A 17,579-nucleotide genomic window follows, 5' to 3' on the forward strand; every position below is an offset into this window, starting at 1 on the left:
TGCCTTGTCTATCAGGCGCGGTGGTCTAGAGATATGCAGCCTACTCCCAGTCTTCTTTCATCAACCACACTGAATACTTATCTATTCTAAGTCTATCAACCCCGGACTGACTGCTCCTTCAAGCAAGAGGTATAAATACGATCCTTGGTGTTTTACCCCATTAATGCTGATATTTTGCTAGTTCTCACCAAAGCAGTCATGTCTGACAGTCAGCGTATTCATTTCGTGCCCGCTAAGCGCCAGACCCAGATACTAGAGATGGAAGTGAAACATATCATCGCAGTCCCGCATCAACAAGAAGCAGGCACAAATCACTGGTGTCTCTATTTTTCGACCTCGCCAACAACCTCAATCCGCTTGGATTGCCAACCAAGCTACAGCGTCCCTAGTTCCATACTCCAGGGAGGCTCCAAAGCCGACTTAATCATCTCGGAACTGCCCTACGAGGCCGAAAGTGACGCTCAAGCTAAACTTATTCTTAACACTGCGTTTGGGCTATCATTTGGGCGGATCTGGGACCAAATCACTCGACATGGTCGTCATAAATATGAATTCGATGAGAATGGAGTCGGCTGCAGATGCTGGATCACTGATCAGATTGATCTTTTATATGAACTTCAAATCATTATCGACGAAAATCAAGTCAGGGATGCAATAGCTGCCATCCTTAAATTGTGGCCTGAGAAAACACCGCTTGCCCTTGATCAAGGGGCTTACTATGAGTGAATTCCTGTACAATTGGAAATATGTCACCCGATACATGTAAGACTTGCCCAGATGGCAATAAAAAAGAAGCTCTATTCGGTATATACATAACTGCCTGACCAACTCTCTTGTATCTGGAGGACATTTGAACCTTTTGCTACTGGCCCGGTTGAGGTTACAAACGTGGATACAGTATAAATGTGAAGCGGTTCTATTGTAGTATAGATAGTTTGTATAATGCTTGTTATCAATATCATACCATAGAACTCCTAGACGCTACGTGGCAATGGCCGTAAAAGAGATCAATGCTACTAAACTCATGAATGTTTTTACTGTTTCCTCAGAGACTAGAAGTCAAAAGAATTTAGATTGGAGAACTCCCACTGACAATACGATGAAGATTTTGGAATTTGCAAGACCATTTTATATTCAGGCAAGATCAAACGCCCCGAAACGCCAGGCCGAGCCTTGCTATGTCCCCGAAGAAAATCTCCGCCACTGAATCTAGAGATTCCCCTATCTAAAAGTCCAGAGGTGTCGTGAAAGTGAGGTTAAATTGAACAAAATAGACATTAGCGCTTCCCCAATGTCCTGCCACCACCATCAGACTTTTTTGTGGTGTCCTTGCCCTTTTGACTTTCAGTCTCACTGCCCGAGGCGGTGGCAGAGTCAGCCAGGTCCTTTCTCTTTCCGCGTAATGTTTGTCCAATTCCTTGGAATTTTGGCTGATCATCATCTGGAATGACCTGTCCGTTCTCATCACGAGGCTTAACAGGCTTGATTGTGTACCCGAAGAAGAGCTGATTGGGAGGAAGTCGGAGTGGCTGCGGACCATTTGTTCTCCGGGCTGGAGGAGGATGTTGGGGACCAGAGGCGCCGGGGGTAGGAGTAGAGGGGTTGGGAGTTGGTGCTTTGCTGCCCTTCTTAGCGTTCAAACGTTGTCCTCCGGTCAAGAAGTTAGAAGATGCGGCACGGGCACCTGCTACAGCGTCGGTGGCCTCGGGGGCTATGGCGGGGTAATTGATCGACTGTGCCATACTACCGTGTGGGTGCAATAGACCTCCGGCGGGTAGTTTACCACCTTTGATGACGCTGCCGGGCGTACTCGTTCCACTGGTTCGCTGTGGTTCTTCATATCCAACCGGAGCGGCGAAGTCGACCTCCAGATCAGTCTCTAGAACTGACACAGCACTCTTGGAACCGGATGGTTTCGTCTCCAGCACGGCCATCTCGTATACTTGGTCATTGTATCCAAAGGTGAAGACGTCGCCTTTGGTAAGACATGAAAAGTTCCGAAAGGCGTTTTCAAGGACGGCTTTTGGGTCGCTGATGTCGAGGAAGGAAGTTGACTGTGCTTGGAGCTTGATGGATTGTCCAGGGGGCAGGTCGGTCGATTTAATCTGAAGGAGGTCACCGGGTTCGAGCAGTAATGTTTGCATCAGCTGTGGAGAGTCGCATTAGAGTTTCCACACACCGAGGGTTCTGACTTTGTTCTGACTTGCTTACCCAGAATGGCAAATAGATCTTTCCTTCCTCGGCAATGAATTCCAAAACACCAGCATGTGTCATTTTGTCCTTTGCGCCGTTGTGAAGCTCGAACATCATCGGATAGGTAATGTGGAGACGGGTAAGCTTGTCCAATGCACTGGGAGGCATGATGACTTTGCCGCCATGATTGACATTCTCTCTCTCGGGACCGGGAAGCATCGCCACAGGATAGCAGCGGTAGTATTCATCGAAGCGACGAGCAGCGGCACCGGGGCGAGCCATACCAGCGCCTAGGACTCCGTCCATGGGGTCGTCGGACCAATAACCGGGTCGAAACTGAAGTTCTGAGTGAGTTATGATATTGAGATGAGCGAAATAGAATGCCTACTTACCATATCGAAATTGAAATTCTCTAAAGAAGCGGATGGGAAAGTAAAATTAAATGCATGAATCTGGTTCGTTTGAGGTACAATGCCGCCTTTTGGATCGCCGTCGGTGACGCAGTTCGTTCCGCCATGATTTTCCGCTCCGACCCCAGACAATGGAGTCAGCTCTCGCCAATTTATGCAAGCTTCACAGTTAAGCTTTATTTTTCTCTTTTGAATTGAGACCTAAAATCATATCACAGCGTGATGTCCAACTCGCTCCCGCACTCCAAGCGCGGCGGCGAAGACTTCGCCCGCACCCACTACGATGAGAACCCGGACGATTCTTCAGAACACAAGAAGCCGCGCTTCGATCTTCGCAACCCCTCAGCTCTAGCTGCAGATGCCCCCGAGGAGGATGCAGTTTTGGATGCCGATGAGATTGGTCGCCGAGGCCGGCAAGTAAGGCGCAAGGCCGTCAACCTCGATGGTTACGAGTCGGACAGCGATAATGAGGGATTCGATGCGCGCACGGACAAATCCAAGGGCAAAGAAAAGAAACAAGAAGCGGAGGACGACGACATGTTCGCCGAGCTACAGGAGGATTTCGGCGAAGAAGAAGTGGACGGCGACGAAGTTTTGCGCAAAAACAAAAAATCCGTTCGCTTCTTACGAGACGACGAAATCGAGGGCCAGGTCGCTTCTTCGAAAGGCGGCACCTCTTTACATGTTGATCTGAGCAAGGGCGCAAACCAGATTAACGAAGAGGAAGACGAGAGTGACAGTGAGATTGGAGAGGAAGAGCGCGCCCGCGTCGACGACGATGTGGATGAAGAGCTTGGCGCAGGCGCGAAAAAGAAACATGCACCTCTTCTCGATGCCTTCAACATGTCAGCAGAGCAGGAGGAGGGCAAATTCGACGAGACAGGCAACTATGTTCGCAAAGCAATTGATCCAGATGCGGCTTACGACTCATGGTTGGACGGTGTTTCCAAGAAGGATATCAAGAAAGCCAAAGAAGCTGCTGAGCAGCGCGACGCAGAGAGAAAAGAGAAAGATCGCAAGGACGACAGCGTTCTGACATCTGAAGTGCTGAAGACGATAATCACTCACCTCGAACGCGGCGAAACAATACTCGAAGCGCTCGCTCGGTTGGGCAAAGGCTTGCGCCGTAAGCCAAAGTGGCAGAACAAGAAGAACAAGAAGAACGTCTCAGAGGACACCGAGATGGCAGATGAGGACCCCAACGAAGTGGCCCGGAAGGAGGCAATTAATTCTGTTACTGGAGCCGCCGACATCTTGATGAGCCGGGGCCAAGTGGACATCTACGACACAGAACGCGAAGTTCTCACGCGGCAGTACCGCTCTGAAACAGGCGAGGAATGGGTTGATCCTCCTTCCGGAAATGGAGAGAGAGAGCAAGCACCTGCGATGTGGGAATATCGGTGGTCTGACGCTCGAGATGGAGGGGATGCCCATGGTCCATATGACAGTGCCATGATGGATTCATGGAAGAACGCTGGCTACTTCGGCGAAGGTGTCGAGTTCCGCCAAGTTGGCGATACTGGCTCGTGGAGCGGTACTGTTGACTTTTTGTGATATCCCAAAACATCGGCTACACTGTGCTACATAGAGAAATCATGAAATATTAATATCAAGTCCTCGATAAGTGAGGACAACAATTGAATTCCAAAGGCCAAAAGAAACCTCAGTAAGCGCCAATCCTATCGTACATCATTTGATGTCACACAAAAGCAAAGTAAATCAGAATATCCAGTGTAATTTTGTCCCAGCAAGCACTCCTCAACATGATCTATTAAGAAAGCTCCATCGCATCTCCATTGGCACCAGCAATGAAGCTGACATTGCCCTGATCACCAATAAAGCGCTGTTCATATTGGTTGATGAACTTCACACTCCGAGCGGGGTCGTAGAACAGTCTGAAGCTGCGCTGAACATCATCAACACTGACTTCTTTCGCTTTGCGTTTTTGAGTCAAGAGATGAGAAGTGGTGATAATGTTGCTTGCATAGCGCAGGTTTGACTCCTGACCAATCTTGGTGAGAAGGGCCAACGCATCAGGCGAAAGATCGATTTCTTCTTCCTGTGCTCGGATAGCGAGGATTTGACGGATCTCATCGCCCGAGTACGAGTGTGTGCTGACGATAACGACACGGTCGAGGAAATCAAGAGGAAGACCGTGGGGAGAGGTGTAGGTAGTTCCACGGATGCGTGCCTGGCCGCGGTTGCTGGCCATGATGACAATGGGGGCGAGCTCGGCCTCGAGGGCACGATTGATGTAGGAGAAGCACTCAATATCGAGCATGTGGACCTCGTCGATGAAAAGAACACCGGGGATGATCTCTGCTTTGCCTTCTTCCTTCCATTCAGCCACCTTGGTATTGATTTGGTCGCGAACCTCACTCCGGATCTCGCCCGTGTCGCCAGAGAAGAGGGCCAGGAAACCTTGTGAGCGCGAGTTGATAACATCGATCTCATGGAGGCTGACGGTGTGGACTATCTCCTTGCGAACCTGGAGTTCACCTTCAGGACATTGGACGAACTTGGTATCGGCGCCCATGGCATCGTAGTCTCGAGAGCGTGCGTATGATCGGCCGAGCTTGGTGATCTTTCCAGAGGACTTGTCAATCGAAATCACATCGCCTGCCATTACTCGTTCCTTGGTCATAGAGTCGATCATCTTGGTTCCCATGTCGTAAATCGTTTCCATGTCGGTAGTCTTGATTGTGAGCTTTCCTTGTTTATTGCCCTGCAGGTAGTCAGCATTCGACGCGTTTGATCCATTCACGCCCACTGGGACTCACGCCAGTGACACTCCGGTCAATCTGAATCTCCACCACTTCACCCTCGATGATCTCACTCTCTTCCTTAATGCGCACACCGATGGACTTGCGGAACGCCTGGGTCAAAGCCTCTGTCTTCGACATCTCCATTGAGAAGATCTCTGACGCCGCGAGCATTGTGAAAGGCACGTCTGGTCCGAGAGATTGTGCCATTCCCATTGCGATTGCTGTCTTTCCTGTGCTAGGAGGTCCCGCGATCAGAACTGCGCGACCGGCAATCTTGCCTTCCTTCACCATCTGCAAAATCACCGCCGCGGCCTTCCGAGCCTTTTCCTGGCCAACAAGCCCCTGAGATGATGTCCGCGGCTGCAGAGAGTCTACATCAACACCGAGTCCTCTGATATGCGAATGGGCGGCGATGAGGTTCAGTCCCCGGAGCTCCTTGCTCTCTGCGACGGTGGAGATTGGCTGTTTAGTGTTAGCAACAAAGGAAATGTTGAGGTAATAGTAGAACTTACTACAGCCATTCTTGAAATTGTTCAGAACAATAACTGTGATTTGAATATTAAGTTGGTTAAATTTGGCTGGAGCTCGAAGCAAAAGAGTGAAGAGACAGAGCAGATCGCAGGAGGGTGGCTTTCCGCCCGGCAGAATAACTGAAAGACGATTCGTTTACTTCGGTTCCTTTGTCGATTTGCACTTCAAATATCAACCTCTTAAGTGATCTTGAGCTTCGCGTGGATTTTATAACCTCCTCACTTCTTTATACCCAAATCTTCGATTCTCAATCTTCCTCCTTCAACCACGGGAGTTAAATTCATTTCGTCACTCCTTCACGTGCATCACGCGTTGGCTACTTCAATTATTGACACTACAAACCTAGGCACCTGCACTGGGAGTGAGTTTGTTAGCTTCGCTTTTCTATTATTTACCCCATACTAGGGGAGCGTATGACAAGCTAAACATTCCACTTCAGTTAGATTGCGAATACTATGAGTATCTCACACTCAATACGGATTAAGAAAGATGGCCAACCAGATGGATGTTGATTCACCTCAGCATCCGCCCAAGCCTCTCTCAGGCCATTTCCCGGGGCTCCCTCCTACAAAGACAGGTGCAACACTAGCTCCGACTCCTCCCGCACCTCCAGCTACGAACATCAACACGGGGCGAGATCCTCGACGTGCCGGTACTACCGGGCCTTCTGTTGACACCCAGTCGAGCGCCCTACTACCAAAGCCAGAACCAAAAGCCACTGGCCCAGTGGCACCATTGACATCGTCACCGCAACTCCCTTCGCCTGTTATAATATCTACTGTGTCAGGCCCCAGCCCCATCGAAGTTCAAAACTCGCCCGTCTGCTCAGACTCGTTCTCTATATCAGATTTGGTCAACTCTTTGATTAAAGGCCACAAAGAGCAAGATGAGAAAGTGAGGCTTCAGAAGGAAGTGGCTTCTCTCACCAAATCATTGCAAAGAGCGAAACAATTTCCTCATTTTGCAGGTGCTACCCGTTCATACCAGTCCCAGCTGGAGAGGGTCAAAAATGACTTGGCCAATCATACGAAAGCAATGGGCAAAAATAAGGCACATTCGGATCAGGCGCAGAATGATTTCAATACGGTACTTTCGCGGCTAAAACCCAATCCTGAACTCGATCAACTGCCTGTGGTCGTCAAAAGGTTGGAGTCCGAGCTGAGTGATCTCAGGAAGGCGCATGACAGTCCTGCAGCAAACAACCCAAGCGAAACCTTCAGAAGTGCACTCAAGGACATCGAAACTTTCAGACTGACCGCAAAATCCTCGGACGAAGAACTACAGGGGCTCCGTCGGAAGCTTCAGGGAATAGAGGTTTCACTTCAAGGCTGTCTCAAAGGAACCGGTGTCCTGGAGCAGTTCATGGCACAGATCACACGAATCGCAAGTTCGGTAGACTATTCACTCAAGCGGGAGGGCTTATTGACAAGTCGAATCTCCAAGCTTCGAACCGATATGAATGCAAACGACAAGACAACGCAAGAAACGTTGTCTTTATTTGATCAGATGGTACAGGAAATTGAGGATAACCTCAAAGCTGCACATGAAGGGATTGATGGGCAGATTCTCGACATGCAGAAAAACCTGAAGAGTTCTGACGGAGAACTTGGCAAAAGACTGTCCGAGCTTGAAAACAATTTCGGAAATCTCAAATCCAACCGACAGGAGCTGACCAATCAGAGGTCGACTACTCTTGCACAAATCAGCACAGACTTCGATGCCCGCAGGCGACAGAATGCGGAAGAAATCGCTGCTATGGAACATCGTTTGAGCCTGCTAAGCGCTCGAAAGCAAAGCCTCGACAATGGCGACTTAATTTCATTCCGGGCCCAAAACCCCACTACCCAGGGCGGGTTAGATCCATGGATGGCCCGTCTGGAGGAGAATCTAAAAAAGCACGACCTGCTATTGGAAGGCATCCAGCGCATTCACGCTCAAGCCCACGATGCCCATTTCAAGGAAATGGATAAACTTACCAAAACGCAAGAGTCTCACAGAAAGTCATGTACGGACAGATATGGAGAGACCTTGAAAAAGGTGGATGGTCTGGCCCTCAAAATCCAGGACCTGCCCTCCAAGCAAGAAATCAGCGAGATGTCGAGTACCATTGACACAACTTTGAAAGGCCATCTGAAAGATGTTCAAGGGAAAATGGATGAACTGATCAACAACCTCCAACCCGTCACTCAGACGCAACTTAAAGAGTACCGGGATGAGGTAAATGAACGTCTCCAAACTGTCGCAACCATCCACAGATGGCTCGACAGTCACGGAACCGCTATTCGTTCATTAGAGGATCGGTGGAATAATACGACCTCGGAGCCTATGGTCGCCGAAATGACACGAGCTATGCATGAAATGTATCCCCATATTGGAAAGCTGGCTCAACAGTTCTTAGATCATCGAACTGCGATGGATACCAATTTCTCCAACCTCGAGAATGCAAACGCATTGTGCAGAGAAGAGTTGCAAAACTTCCTGGCAGACCACAGAAAGGACCAGGAAGAAATAAACAAGGCCAAGGCAGACCTCGTGGAAGCCAAGACACTCGTCCAGAAGGTGCAGGCCGACCTCAAAACATACGAAACCGCTCAAAAGTCTCAGCCGGAAACAAATGATTCACAACAAACGCAGTTGTCACCTGAGCAGCTCAAGGCTTTGTATGATCTTCCAACCTTGCTGCAGAATGTCAAGACGCTCGAAGATCAGTTTGAGTCATTGAACTCAACCACCAAAACCCATGGCACTGAACTGCAAGCGAGACTCGAGAAAATGATTGAGATGCAAAATCAACTTGCGTCTCAAACTAACAGCTTGGTTGAGCTTTCCGAAAAGGTTGATGGGCAGCAAGAAGGTTATGACGAAGTTGCTGAATCAGTAAAAAAGCTTGATCCCTTGAACAAAAAGATCGATGACTATACTTCGCAAGTCGATAATTTTCACGGACAGATCGCGTTTCTAAATCAAGCCGCGATCCAGCGAGATACCGTTGATCTCAACGCGCTCCAATCACGTTTGGACGCTTTGGAAGGCTGGAAGAACGCTGCAGTAGAGCAGGACACCACTGAAACTGACGGCTTTAGCGGCCTCCGTTCCCGGTTGGATGCTTTGGAAGAGTGGAAGAAAACTGCCGCAGAGCAGGACTCAACCCAAACCAACGACTCCAGAAGCTTCCGCTCACAGTTGGAAAGTCTCAAAGGGTTGAACCAAGCCGCAGCGCAGCAGGACATCCTCAATGACAGCGTGATCAAGGAGCTCCGGTCGCGATTGAAGGAATTGGAAGAATTGAACGAAGCCGGCGGCCAGCTGAATGCCAGCCTCAATAAGGATCTTGATCCAAAGACAGACACAGCGCAAGAACCGACCGAGCGTGAAAAAGAAAGGGACGACAAAGTGAAAGGCTTTCTCTATCGACTGAGGAAATTAGAGGATTTCTTGAAGACATGGGGCTACGATCCTAAGAATTTCCCCATCTCCGACAAACCGACTGACAAACGCACGAATTCTAATAAAGGGTTGGTGTCCGACAAAGCGATTAATCAGCGTGTCGACAACCTGGACACCCCGCGACCTTCGCAAAATGGTAGCTCTCTGACTCTGAGAACTGCTCCAGCTTCCAACTCGGACCCCTCCTCGAATGGTCCTACGGTAGTTCACCACCTGCCGACGATAATCACAGAGCCAACTCCTCCCATCAAGAAGGAACCTGGACGGAAATCGAAAACGCCTAGTGCAACACCATTGAGCAGCCAGCCATCGTTCGGGGACGTCGCTAAACCCCGTCAAGTTCAAAATCTGAAAGGAAAGCGCCGTCGAGAGTCCGATGTGACCGAGTCCGCAAGAACTACACCGGAATCCTTCTCGCTGCCCAGCTCGCCAGCTCCAAGCTCTTCTGCGGCATCTAACAACGGAGATCTCAGCGCAGCGCTTTCTAAAAAGGAGAGAAAATTGGCCAGGAAGAAGGTAGAGAAAGAAGCAATGAATAAGGCAGCCAGAAAGGCAGCCAAGAAGCGGAAGACGAATTAATTTCGACCCTTTCGATATCATTAAACCGGCTATCATAGGGTTGGGCTTTTGCCCTGCCCCGACGAATTTACGACTCGAATTTCATCGACCAGTTGCCAGGACAGACATGATCTCTCAACGAGAAATGCGCAAATTATCTACAGAATTCAACCGTGGAATGCCTCCAGGCTCGTGGTGATGCTCTTCCACAATATCTACTATTGCCGAGGAAACTGGGAAATTTTGTACATTCAATCTTTCTACATGTCTATAAATTTCGAGGTCACGTGACCGGTTGTTACAACCAATTAGTTTCCACCAATTATTCCAAGAATTTTACGACCGCTATATCCATTGTAAGCATAAACTCGTACCAAGCGTATCCGGGATAGAAGTGTCTTACCTTGTCGGAATGCTTCGGGGTTCTCGGAAATAAGCCAATGGCCCGCCTCGACATCCGCGATCTTGGCATTAGGGAAGAACTTCTTGATAGCAGGCACCGTATCATCGGATACATATCCGGACTTGGTACCGCGGATAAAGAGAGTCGGCCCGTTATAAGTCAGATTATCCGATTCCTTGAAAGGGAAATCAGCCATATTATCCAACGAGCGACCAATGACCGAAAGCGGGACCCGGAATTTGAGAGTTTTGTCTTCCTCCGACCTGACCAGGTTCGTAAGAAGAAATTGGCGGATCGGAAGGGACTGTGTGCCTGTTAGCTTTGACGACATGTAAATACGAAGGTTGTCGTACCTCTTCGTAATCTTCGAGGATCTTGTTCGCGTCGGATTGTTTGGTCACTTTCTCGGCTTCGACTTTTTGCATGCCCCGGACGTATTTCGGAAAGTCGCTCTTTAGAGCGGCGTTTACTGGCGCGTTATCCACGGGGATCAATGCTGATACGCGCTCTGGGGAGCGCAGAGCTACTGCCATTGCGGCTTTTGCGCCCCTTTTGGGTGGTTAGTCCGTATTATTATTTAAGCAATTTGAGGCCTGTTTGTATGCATGTGCTGTTCTTCGCTGTTCTTGATGCTGGGTAGGTGATGAGATCACGTACATGGAGTGGCCGATTAAGACGCATTTGTCCAGCTTTTGCTGGGTGATAAACTCTTGGATGTCCTCAGCCATGACGCTGTAGTTGTGCTCTGGAGCATGGAAAGAATGGCCATGATTGCGCAGGTCCTGTCAGACAAGATCAGCATTTGACATGTATTCCGCGCAGTCCGGGAAACTGACCAGAGCGAAAATCTGACATTTCAAGTCCCGTGCCAACGCCCTATGAATGTTAGAATAGTAACAGACAGATACTTCAGTGGCATACTTACTTTCCAATACTTCTGTTATTCTGTTTCGATCCAAACAGCCCGTGCAAAATCAGAATGGGGTTTCGGACAACTTCGCCGTTCTCCGGGCCAAATACTTGATATGCCAGCTCAGTTTGCAGTACGCGGGCTGTAGAGAAGGCGCGTACGCCTGAAATCCCACGGGTAGCTATCCGAAGGGAAAACATCATCAATGAGTCTCTATTGGCAAAGGTCAACGTCGGATATTCAAACGTCGGGAAAACAACCAACTACTGACTAAGCACCGACCCGGGCCCACAACCCCAGGCAAGTCAAGGCTCCAGGCTCGGCCGTCAGTTAAAAATGGGGGATGATCGGCCATTGTTCATTTTGATACACCCGTAACCATTTCATTCTATCCCATTTGAGCCTGACTCAATAAGCTATTAGCTTGTAAGTCAGCGACTGAATAGGATCAATTATTCTAGCTTGAGTACTTGGGGAACTAAAGTGTAGTACTACTCGTGGACTTGAAATTCTTGATGCATATTGTTTTCCCGAGATCGCGCCTTTCGAAATCGTGAACCTCAACATTGACGTAATTATGCTTTGTTTCTGACGGGAAAGAATACGATGCATAACGGTGGTCAATTTGTTGTTTATGTCAGACTTAACAACAAAGTCAAGTGATGCATTTCGATAGCTTCAATGTATTAAACAGGAAAGATATCATGTTCTTTGTTATACTTTCAAAATAAAACCACGGCGCACACGTACCGAAAACAAATTAATAGCATGTATGACTATCCTCTGCCTAAGCCTACAATTTGGTCTATGATGAATATCAACGTCAGGATCGGGTTGAATCATTACATACATACATACATACATATGTAGTCAAGACCGACGAATTCGTTTCTACTCTTTACATACTTCAACAATTTCGACTAGAAGCCATTCCACCGATGCGCACATGGCCCAAGATCCATTAACTAATAGTACACCTTATGTGTTCGACCCTTGACACCATGGACGCGATTTGCTTTGCGCTGAGTTGTAAGTTCATGTTTGCCTGGTACCTCGAATTCTTAGGATACTTGGAAAGACTATCTGTGACACTTCAGCGGGTGTTCTGATTCTCTACTAGAAATTAGCTACTGAAGTTTCTCAAGCATTCCTCGAACACATCTCATCATCTCATCTTGATAGATCTGCTCTTTGATAATCAATGGATTCCCCGTATTCGTGGACTCTTCCAGAAAAGCCTTCTCGCTCAGTATCGGGCGTCCACTTTGCAAAAAGTGAGTCGCAAGATGATACAGCGAGAGACTATTAGTGATCAAAAAGAATTCCGGGCCAACATCAGAACTCCAGAGAAACTGCCCCCTCGACTCCTCCCACAAAGCGTGCCACGCCCGAAGCGCTCGATCGAGAGCCGAAAGATCCACAGGAAGGATCGAAGTCTGAGCTTCAAGAAGCAATGTATGGACAGCTAGAATGAGTAAATTCATACCGAAGCTTGTCATGTTTGCCAAAGACGGAGGATCCCCAAGCAACAGACTCTTGATCGAACTCAGAAAACAGCTAGACGGGTCCTGCGCAGGTAACGCAGCCCAAGAAGAAGCAGAATAAGCATTCCAGCTCAAGTCATCGCAAGGAAAGGAAGCTCGTGTCTCAGTTGGCGAGAGAAGCGGTCGACTTCCACAAAGGATGGACTGATAACAATCTACCGCGTAAACACCCCAAAGAACACGCTTTTGGGACTCCTTCTGGATCCAGGCTTGCCATGAAGTTGCGCTCCGTGCTGCTTTAGTACACTCCCCGTGGACTTTCATCAGCCCCGCCTGTCGGACTGCTGCAATAAGAAGTGGATGTAAGATTCGCGCCGCGGCTCTTTCGGCACTTCCCCCGTTTGCCATACTGGCGAATTGGAACAGTACAAGTGCTTGAGTTTCTTCAAAACTCGGCACCGCTCTATCTGAACGAAGAAAACCTTTTGCGAACAGTGATGGGAGAGATCCGTAGAATGCCGCGGCATCGGGAAACGATAGAGAACTAGCGTCGAGCCTAGCTCCGATCAAACATATGGCTCGGACAAGTACTGCTGGAGCTGACGTGAGAGAGAATGTAGGAACATGTATTATAGGCAATAGAGCTTGGAAGTGAGTGAAAAATAGTCGTGAGTACTTTTCCAGTCGGTCCAAAGGAATCGAGTTAGCGTTTTCCAGTTTGAGTACGTATTCGCTCGGTAGCCGGAAAGTGTCAGGATACAGGTAATCGGGAGCGGTATACGATGAGATGGGTGAATATGTCGCCGTTGTTGTGGTACTTTCATCAGAGACTGAGGGAATATCTTCTGGTCTCCACATCCAGGATGTCACATCGACCGAACTTTCAATGTCGGCTAACTGCGTCAAAAAGTCGAGTTCGTCATTCGGAAAAATATCCATGAGTGATAGCTCGATAGGGTATAAATGCTGGATGGGCGCTTCTGGCTTCTCGTTTGCCGTCGAAGACACGGTGTGAGTGGTGGATCTGGCTCTTTTGGGGCGTTTTTTCCGTTCAGCCCGAGTGCATATTTGTCCTTTGTGGACGCATCTTGTACAAGGCTGGCCGTTGCTTGGCACTTCGCAGCGAAGCTTGGCTTCTGCGCAAGCAGTGCAGCATTTGTTCATCGTTGTCGAGTGGTTGAGTCGCGCAGATGGTTTCGGGACTTCGGCAATTTCCTTGAAGCGGGAGAAGGGGAAGATAAGGGAATACGAGCCAGCCACTGATTCAGTTTTTTTCCGATAGTCAGCAAACAATGCTTGACTGTGGCACTTTTTCAGGACGCAAATTGGCTCTTGGTCCTTTTATACAATGCCGTCATCTTACTTCTTATCGGGTCACCGGGATCTTCTGGAAGCTTTGGAAGTCTTGTAGGGCTGATCAGAATAGTCTTCCTAAATCCCCGAAGTTCCGAAACCCCGATTTCTCTACATCGTACTGCCTCTAAAATTCATATATAAACGAAGGGGATGCATTTAAAAATTAGAAACAAATCCATTCAATTCCTTGATTATAAAAGCTCAACACCCAACAAGAACTTCACCAAAAATTCTAACGAGTCTAACGTCTCATGATGGCGGAATCTAAGTCTGACTTTCCTCCAACCCCATCGTGGTTCGATCGCTTCTGTCTTGCTCAAAGACAAAATGATCCTAAATCCCATTCGGCATGGCAAAAGAACAGCATTGTCGTGATAATCACCCTTTCAGCATTCACGGCACCCTTCGCCTCCTGCATCCTGTTCCCATCTTTCACCACCCTAGTCGATCATTTCCACACCACAGAGCCAAAAGTAGCTCTGACCACAACCGTCTTTCTGATAGGTCTAGCCATTGCACCATTATGGTGGAGTTCATTGAGCCAGGAATACGGGCGTCGACCAGTGCTGGTTTTCAGCTTCTTCATTTCGGCCATTGCTGTCGTTATCTGCGCTGTGTCAAATTCGTTGCCGCTCATCACAGTCTTCCGACTAATTGAGGCCCTCGGCTGCTCATCGGCTCAAAGCGTCGGTGCTGGCGTCATCGGCGATATCTATCTCCCCGTCGAGCGCGGATCTGCTCTAGGATGGTTCTATCTTGGAACTCTGATCGGGCCTCTCGTTGCTCCGATTCTAGGAGGCGCTCTTCAGATATGGCTTGGCTGGCGGGCAAACTTGTACTTTATGGCTATCTTTACCTTTGCCATGGCGATACTCATCTTGCTGGCGTTGCCTGAAACTCTGGTGAAAGTAAACGCTGAAGGAAGTACCAAGTCGTCGCTATTTTGGCTTCAAAAACTCCAACGCGATGCTGCTGCCCCTTTGCCCAAGCTCAAACTCCTGCTCGTTCCCTCCATCGCCCTCTCCGTGGCATATGTCAGCATCTGCTTTGCAAGTCTGTATTGCTTCAATACCACACTCCCATATGCATACTCCGCGCCTCCTTACAGCTTCTCTTCTATCGAAGTTGGATTATGCTACATCAGCAACTGCCTCGGATATGCAATCGGTAGCGTTGCAGGTGGTCGACTCAGCGATGCCAAGTTGCGCAAATACCAGCTTACCCATGATGGAGAGATCAATCCCGTTGAAAGACTCAAGACTGTATGGTATGGTGTTGGTTTTGTTCCGGTTGGCTTGGTACTCTACGGCTGGTTGGTCGAAAAACAAGTTTTCTGGTTTGCGCCCTTGGTGGGAGCTTTCCTCTTTGGACTGGGACTCATGCTTATCACATCGACAATTATGCCTTTCCTTGTGGATGTTAAGCCTGGAGTCGGTGCTTCTGTTGTGGCCGATTTGAATTTGGTACGTAATATCCTAGCTGCTATTGGTACTGTTATCTCGCCTGTTGCAGTAGCGAGCATTGGGTTTGGATGGTGGATGACTATTCTAGCAATTTTGTGTTCTTTGGGGGTTTTGTGTATGGTGATTGTTGTTTGGAGAGAGGCGGTGCAACAGAAAGAGCCCTCTGGAGAGGCATCGGTGTAGCACTGTCGTCATCTTTTACTTTCATCCTTTTTGCCTTCACCGACATTCTTATAGATATCTTTTAATAATAACAATTTATGAACCAAGAATGTCCGTGCCTTGAATCGAGAACATCACGATTACAAATACAATGGGTGCTTGAAGGGATAGTGCGGGGAAAACGTCCAACGTTATACAGATTAATGACTTCATCACACCTGCAGATGTCACAAAGAACTTTCTAAGTCGTATTTAAATGGAGATCAATGATCTGTCTGAGTGGGAAAACTTCCCTTTCTTATAACTTTTCCAAGTGATTGAAACAAATTCTTCATTATGACCGAGCTTCAACCATACAAGATTTCTGTTCCAGAGGATGCCCTCAAAGATCTCCAGCAACGGTTAGCATTGACCAAGCTTCCAGCTCAGCTTGAGTCGGATAAGCAGGACCTGTGGGATTTTGGAACTCCAGTCAAGGATGTTCATCGTCTTGTAGAGTATTGGAAGAACGGGTTTGACTGGCGAAAGGCCGAAGCGAAATTGAACGAACTGCCTCAGTTTCAGACACAAATTGAAGTAGATGGGTTTGGCAGCTTGAATATTCACTGTGAGTGACTCTCATCAGATGCAAGTCAAATACTCACATTGTTGAATGCAGATGTGCACCAAATCAACACGAACAAGAACGCAATTCCACTTCTATTCAGCCACGGATGTAAGCAAATCCTTGCTATCCCTGACTCTGCCAGTTTCTTACCACCTCAAAGGGCCCGGATCGTTCATCGAAGTTACAAAACTTCTCCCATTGCTCAAAGGCGACGAAAATAGCCCTGCATTCCACATTGTTGCACCGTCCCTCCCCAACTTCGGCTTCTCCTCAGGAGTCACCCGTCGGGGATTCGGTCTTGCCCAATACGCCGAAGTCCTGAATAAACTCATGCTCAAGCTAGGCTATGATCAATACGGTAAGTAAATCCCAACCCGCCCCGAGCGCCAAATCTAACAATATCCAGTCACGCAAGGTGGAGACTGGGGATTCTGGATAACCAGAGTCATTGGATGGTTATACCCACAGCATTGCCACGCATCCCATATCAACATGGTTTTATCCCGGCCCCCAAAATTTGCCAGTAATCCCTGGCTAGCACTACGGCATACATTGCTACCATACAGCTCTCGTGAAAAGCAAGGCATTGAACGATCGGAATGGTTCGCCCGTGAAGGGTTCGGATATAATAAATTGCAAAGCACCAAGCCGCAAACTATCGGCACAGCACTAGAAGATAGTCCCGCCGCCTTGTTATCGTGGATTTACGAAAAACTGCATGATTGGACAGACTCGTACCCGTGGACAGATGATGAGATCCTAACCTGGATCTCCATCTACTGGTTCTCCGCCGCGGGACCGTCGGCCAGTGCTCGGATTTACTATGAGTCCATGCATGCGTGCCCGATCAATGGTAAGTCACTCGAAGAGATGCTCGGCTATCTTCCGCATGTCAAGCTAGGAATTGCGCACCTTCCTCGGGAGATTACTATTGTCCCTAGTTCCTGGGCTGCTGTGCTGGGGGATGTGGTGAGAGAAAGTGAGCACGCAAGTGGTGGACATTTTGCTGCCTGGGAGGTTCCGCACGTTATTGCTGAGGATTTGCAGGCTATGTTTAGAAGGGATGGGCCATGTTACCGGGCTGTTACTGGAAGAGATGGTTATTAAACCCAAGTAGGTATATGAAGATCAACCGTGGCTATACGCGAAGTGTTCGACTCAGCATCTCGGATGATCGCGGTGCGATATTCGGGGCTGGCAACGTACATTCAGGGTTTTTATTGGGTCTGGGAATTCTGGGGATTTCGTTTTGGGGACTCGTGGCAATCTGCAACTTAAATTGAAAGTGCA

At 48.5% G+C, this 17,579-nt stretch overlaps 9 protein-coding genes across 9 annotated transcripts; 5 read left to right on the forward strand and 4 right to left on the reverse strand.

The window, feature by feature from the left end:
• Positions 1–198: 198 nt before the first annotated feature.
• Positions 199–726, forward strand: N7529_006959 (uncharacterized protein; the record flags this gene model as incomplete). Its single annotated transcript, XM_057242486.1, has 1 exon — positions 199–726. The coding sequence occupies one exon, from the start codon at positions 199–201 to the stop codon at positions 724–726; it is 528 nt and encodes a 175-aa protein (XP_057097845.1).
• A 551-nt stretch (positions 727–1,277) lies between these two features.
• Positions 1,278–2,588, reverse strand: N7529_006960 (polyubiquitin-binding protein UFD1; the record flags this gene model as incomplete). The annotated part of the gene is made up of 3 exons (XM_057242487.1): positions 1,278–2,147; positions 2,212–2,529; positions 2,586–2,588. 3 exons carry the CDS (start codon positions 2,586–2,588, stop codon positions 1,278–1,280), a joined length of 1,191 nt encoding a protein of 396 aa, XP_057097846.1.
• A 237-nt stretch (positions 2,589–2,825) lies between these two features.
• On the forward strand, positions 2,826–4,157 carry N7529_006961 (GYF domain-containing protein; the record flags this gene model as incomplete). Its single annotated transcript, XM_057242488.1, has 1 exon — positions 2,826–4,157. The coding sequence occupies one exon, from the start codon at positions 2,826–2,828 to the stop codon at positions 4,155–4,157; it is 1,332 nt and encodes a 443-aa protein (XP_057097847.1).
• A 217-nt stretch (positions 4,158–4,374) lies between these two features.
• Positions 4,375–5,889, reverse strand: rvb2 (RuvB family ATP-dependent DNA helicase reptin; the record flags this gene model as incomplete). The annotated part of the gene is made up of 3 exons (XM_057242489.1): positions 4,375–5,328; positions 5,384–5,830; positions 5,881–5,889. 3 exons carry the CDS (start codon positions 5,887–5,889, stop codon positions 4,375–4,377), a joined length of 1,410 nt encoding a protein of 469 aa, XP_057097848.1.
• A 499-nt stretch (positions 5,890–6,388) lies between these two features.
• On the forward strand, positions 6,389–9,925 carry N7529_006963 (uncharacterized protein; the record flags this gene model as incomplete). The annotated part of the gene is made up of 1 exon (XM_057242490.1): positions 6,389–9,925. The coding sequence occupies one exon, from the start codon at positions 6,389–6,391 to the stop codon at positions 9,923–9,925; it is 3,537 nt and encodes a 1,178-aa protein (XP_057097849.1).
• A 301-nt stretch (positions 9,926–10,226) lies between these two features.
• Positions 10,227–11,420, reverse strand: N7529_006964 (uncharacterized protein; the record flags this gene model as incomplete). Its single annotated transcript, XM_057242491.1, has 6 exons — positions 10,227–10,249; positions 10,308–10,611; positions 10,661–10,856; positions 10,965–11,089; positions 11,144–11,183; positions 11,233–11,420. The coding sequence occupies 6 exons, from the start codon at positions 11,418–11,420 to the stop codon at positions 10,227–10,229; spliced, it is 876 nt and encodes a 291-aa protein (XP_057097850.1).
• Positions 11,421–12,344: 924 nt separating this feature from the next.
• On the reverse strand, positions 12,345–13,865 carry N7529_006965 (Zn(II)2Cys6 transcription factor; the record flags this gene model as incomplete). Its single annotated transcript, XM_057242492.1, has 1 exon — positions 12,345–13,865. The coding sequence occupies one exon, from the start codon at positions 13,863–13,865 to the stop codon at positions 12,345–12,347; it is 1,521 nt and encodes a 506-aa protein (XP_057097851.1).
• A 443-nt stretch (positions 13,866–14,308) lies between these two features.
• N7529_006966 (MFS transporter) lies at positions 14,309–15,703 on the forward strand (the record flags this gene model as incomplete). The annotated part of the gene is made up of 1 exon (XM_057242493.1): positions 14,309–15,703. One exon carries the CDS (start codon positions 14,309–14,311, stop codon positions 15,701–15,703), a length of 1,395 nt encoding a protein of 464 aa, XP_057097852.1.
• A 315-nt stretch (positions 15,704–16,018) lies between these two features.
• N7529_006967 (epoxide hydrolase family protein) lies at positions 16,019–17,396 on the forward strand (the record flags this gene model as incomplete). The annotated part of the gene is made up of 4 exons (XM_057242494.1): positions 16,019–16,289; positions 16,341–16,397; positions 16,450–16,647; positions 16,696–17,396. 4 exons carry the CDS (start codon positions 16,019–16,021, stop codon positions 17,394–17,396), a joined length of 1,227 nt encoding a protein of 408 aa, XP_057097853.1.
• Between the last annotated feature and the right edge of the window lie 183 nt (positions 17,397–17,579).

Source organism: Penicillium soppii (genome assembly GCF_028829465.1).
Source record: "Penicillium soppii strain IBT 18220 chromosome Unknown utg000005l, whole genome shotgun sequence".
Taxonomy (NCBI): Eukaryota; Fungi; Ascomycota; class Eurotiomycetes; order Eurotiales; family Aspergillaceae; genus Penicillium; species Penicillium soppii.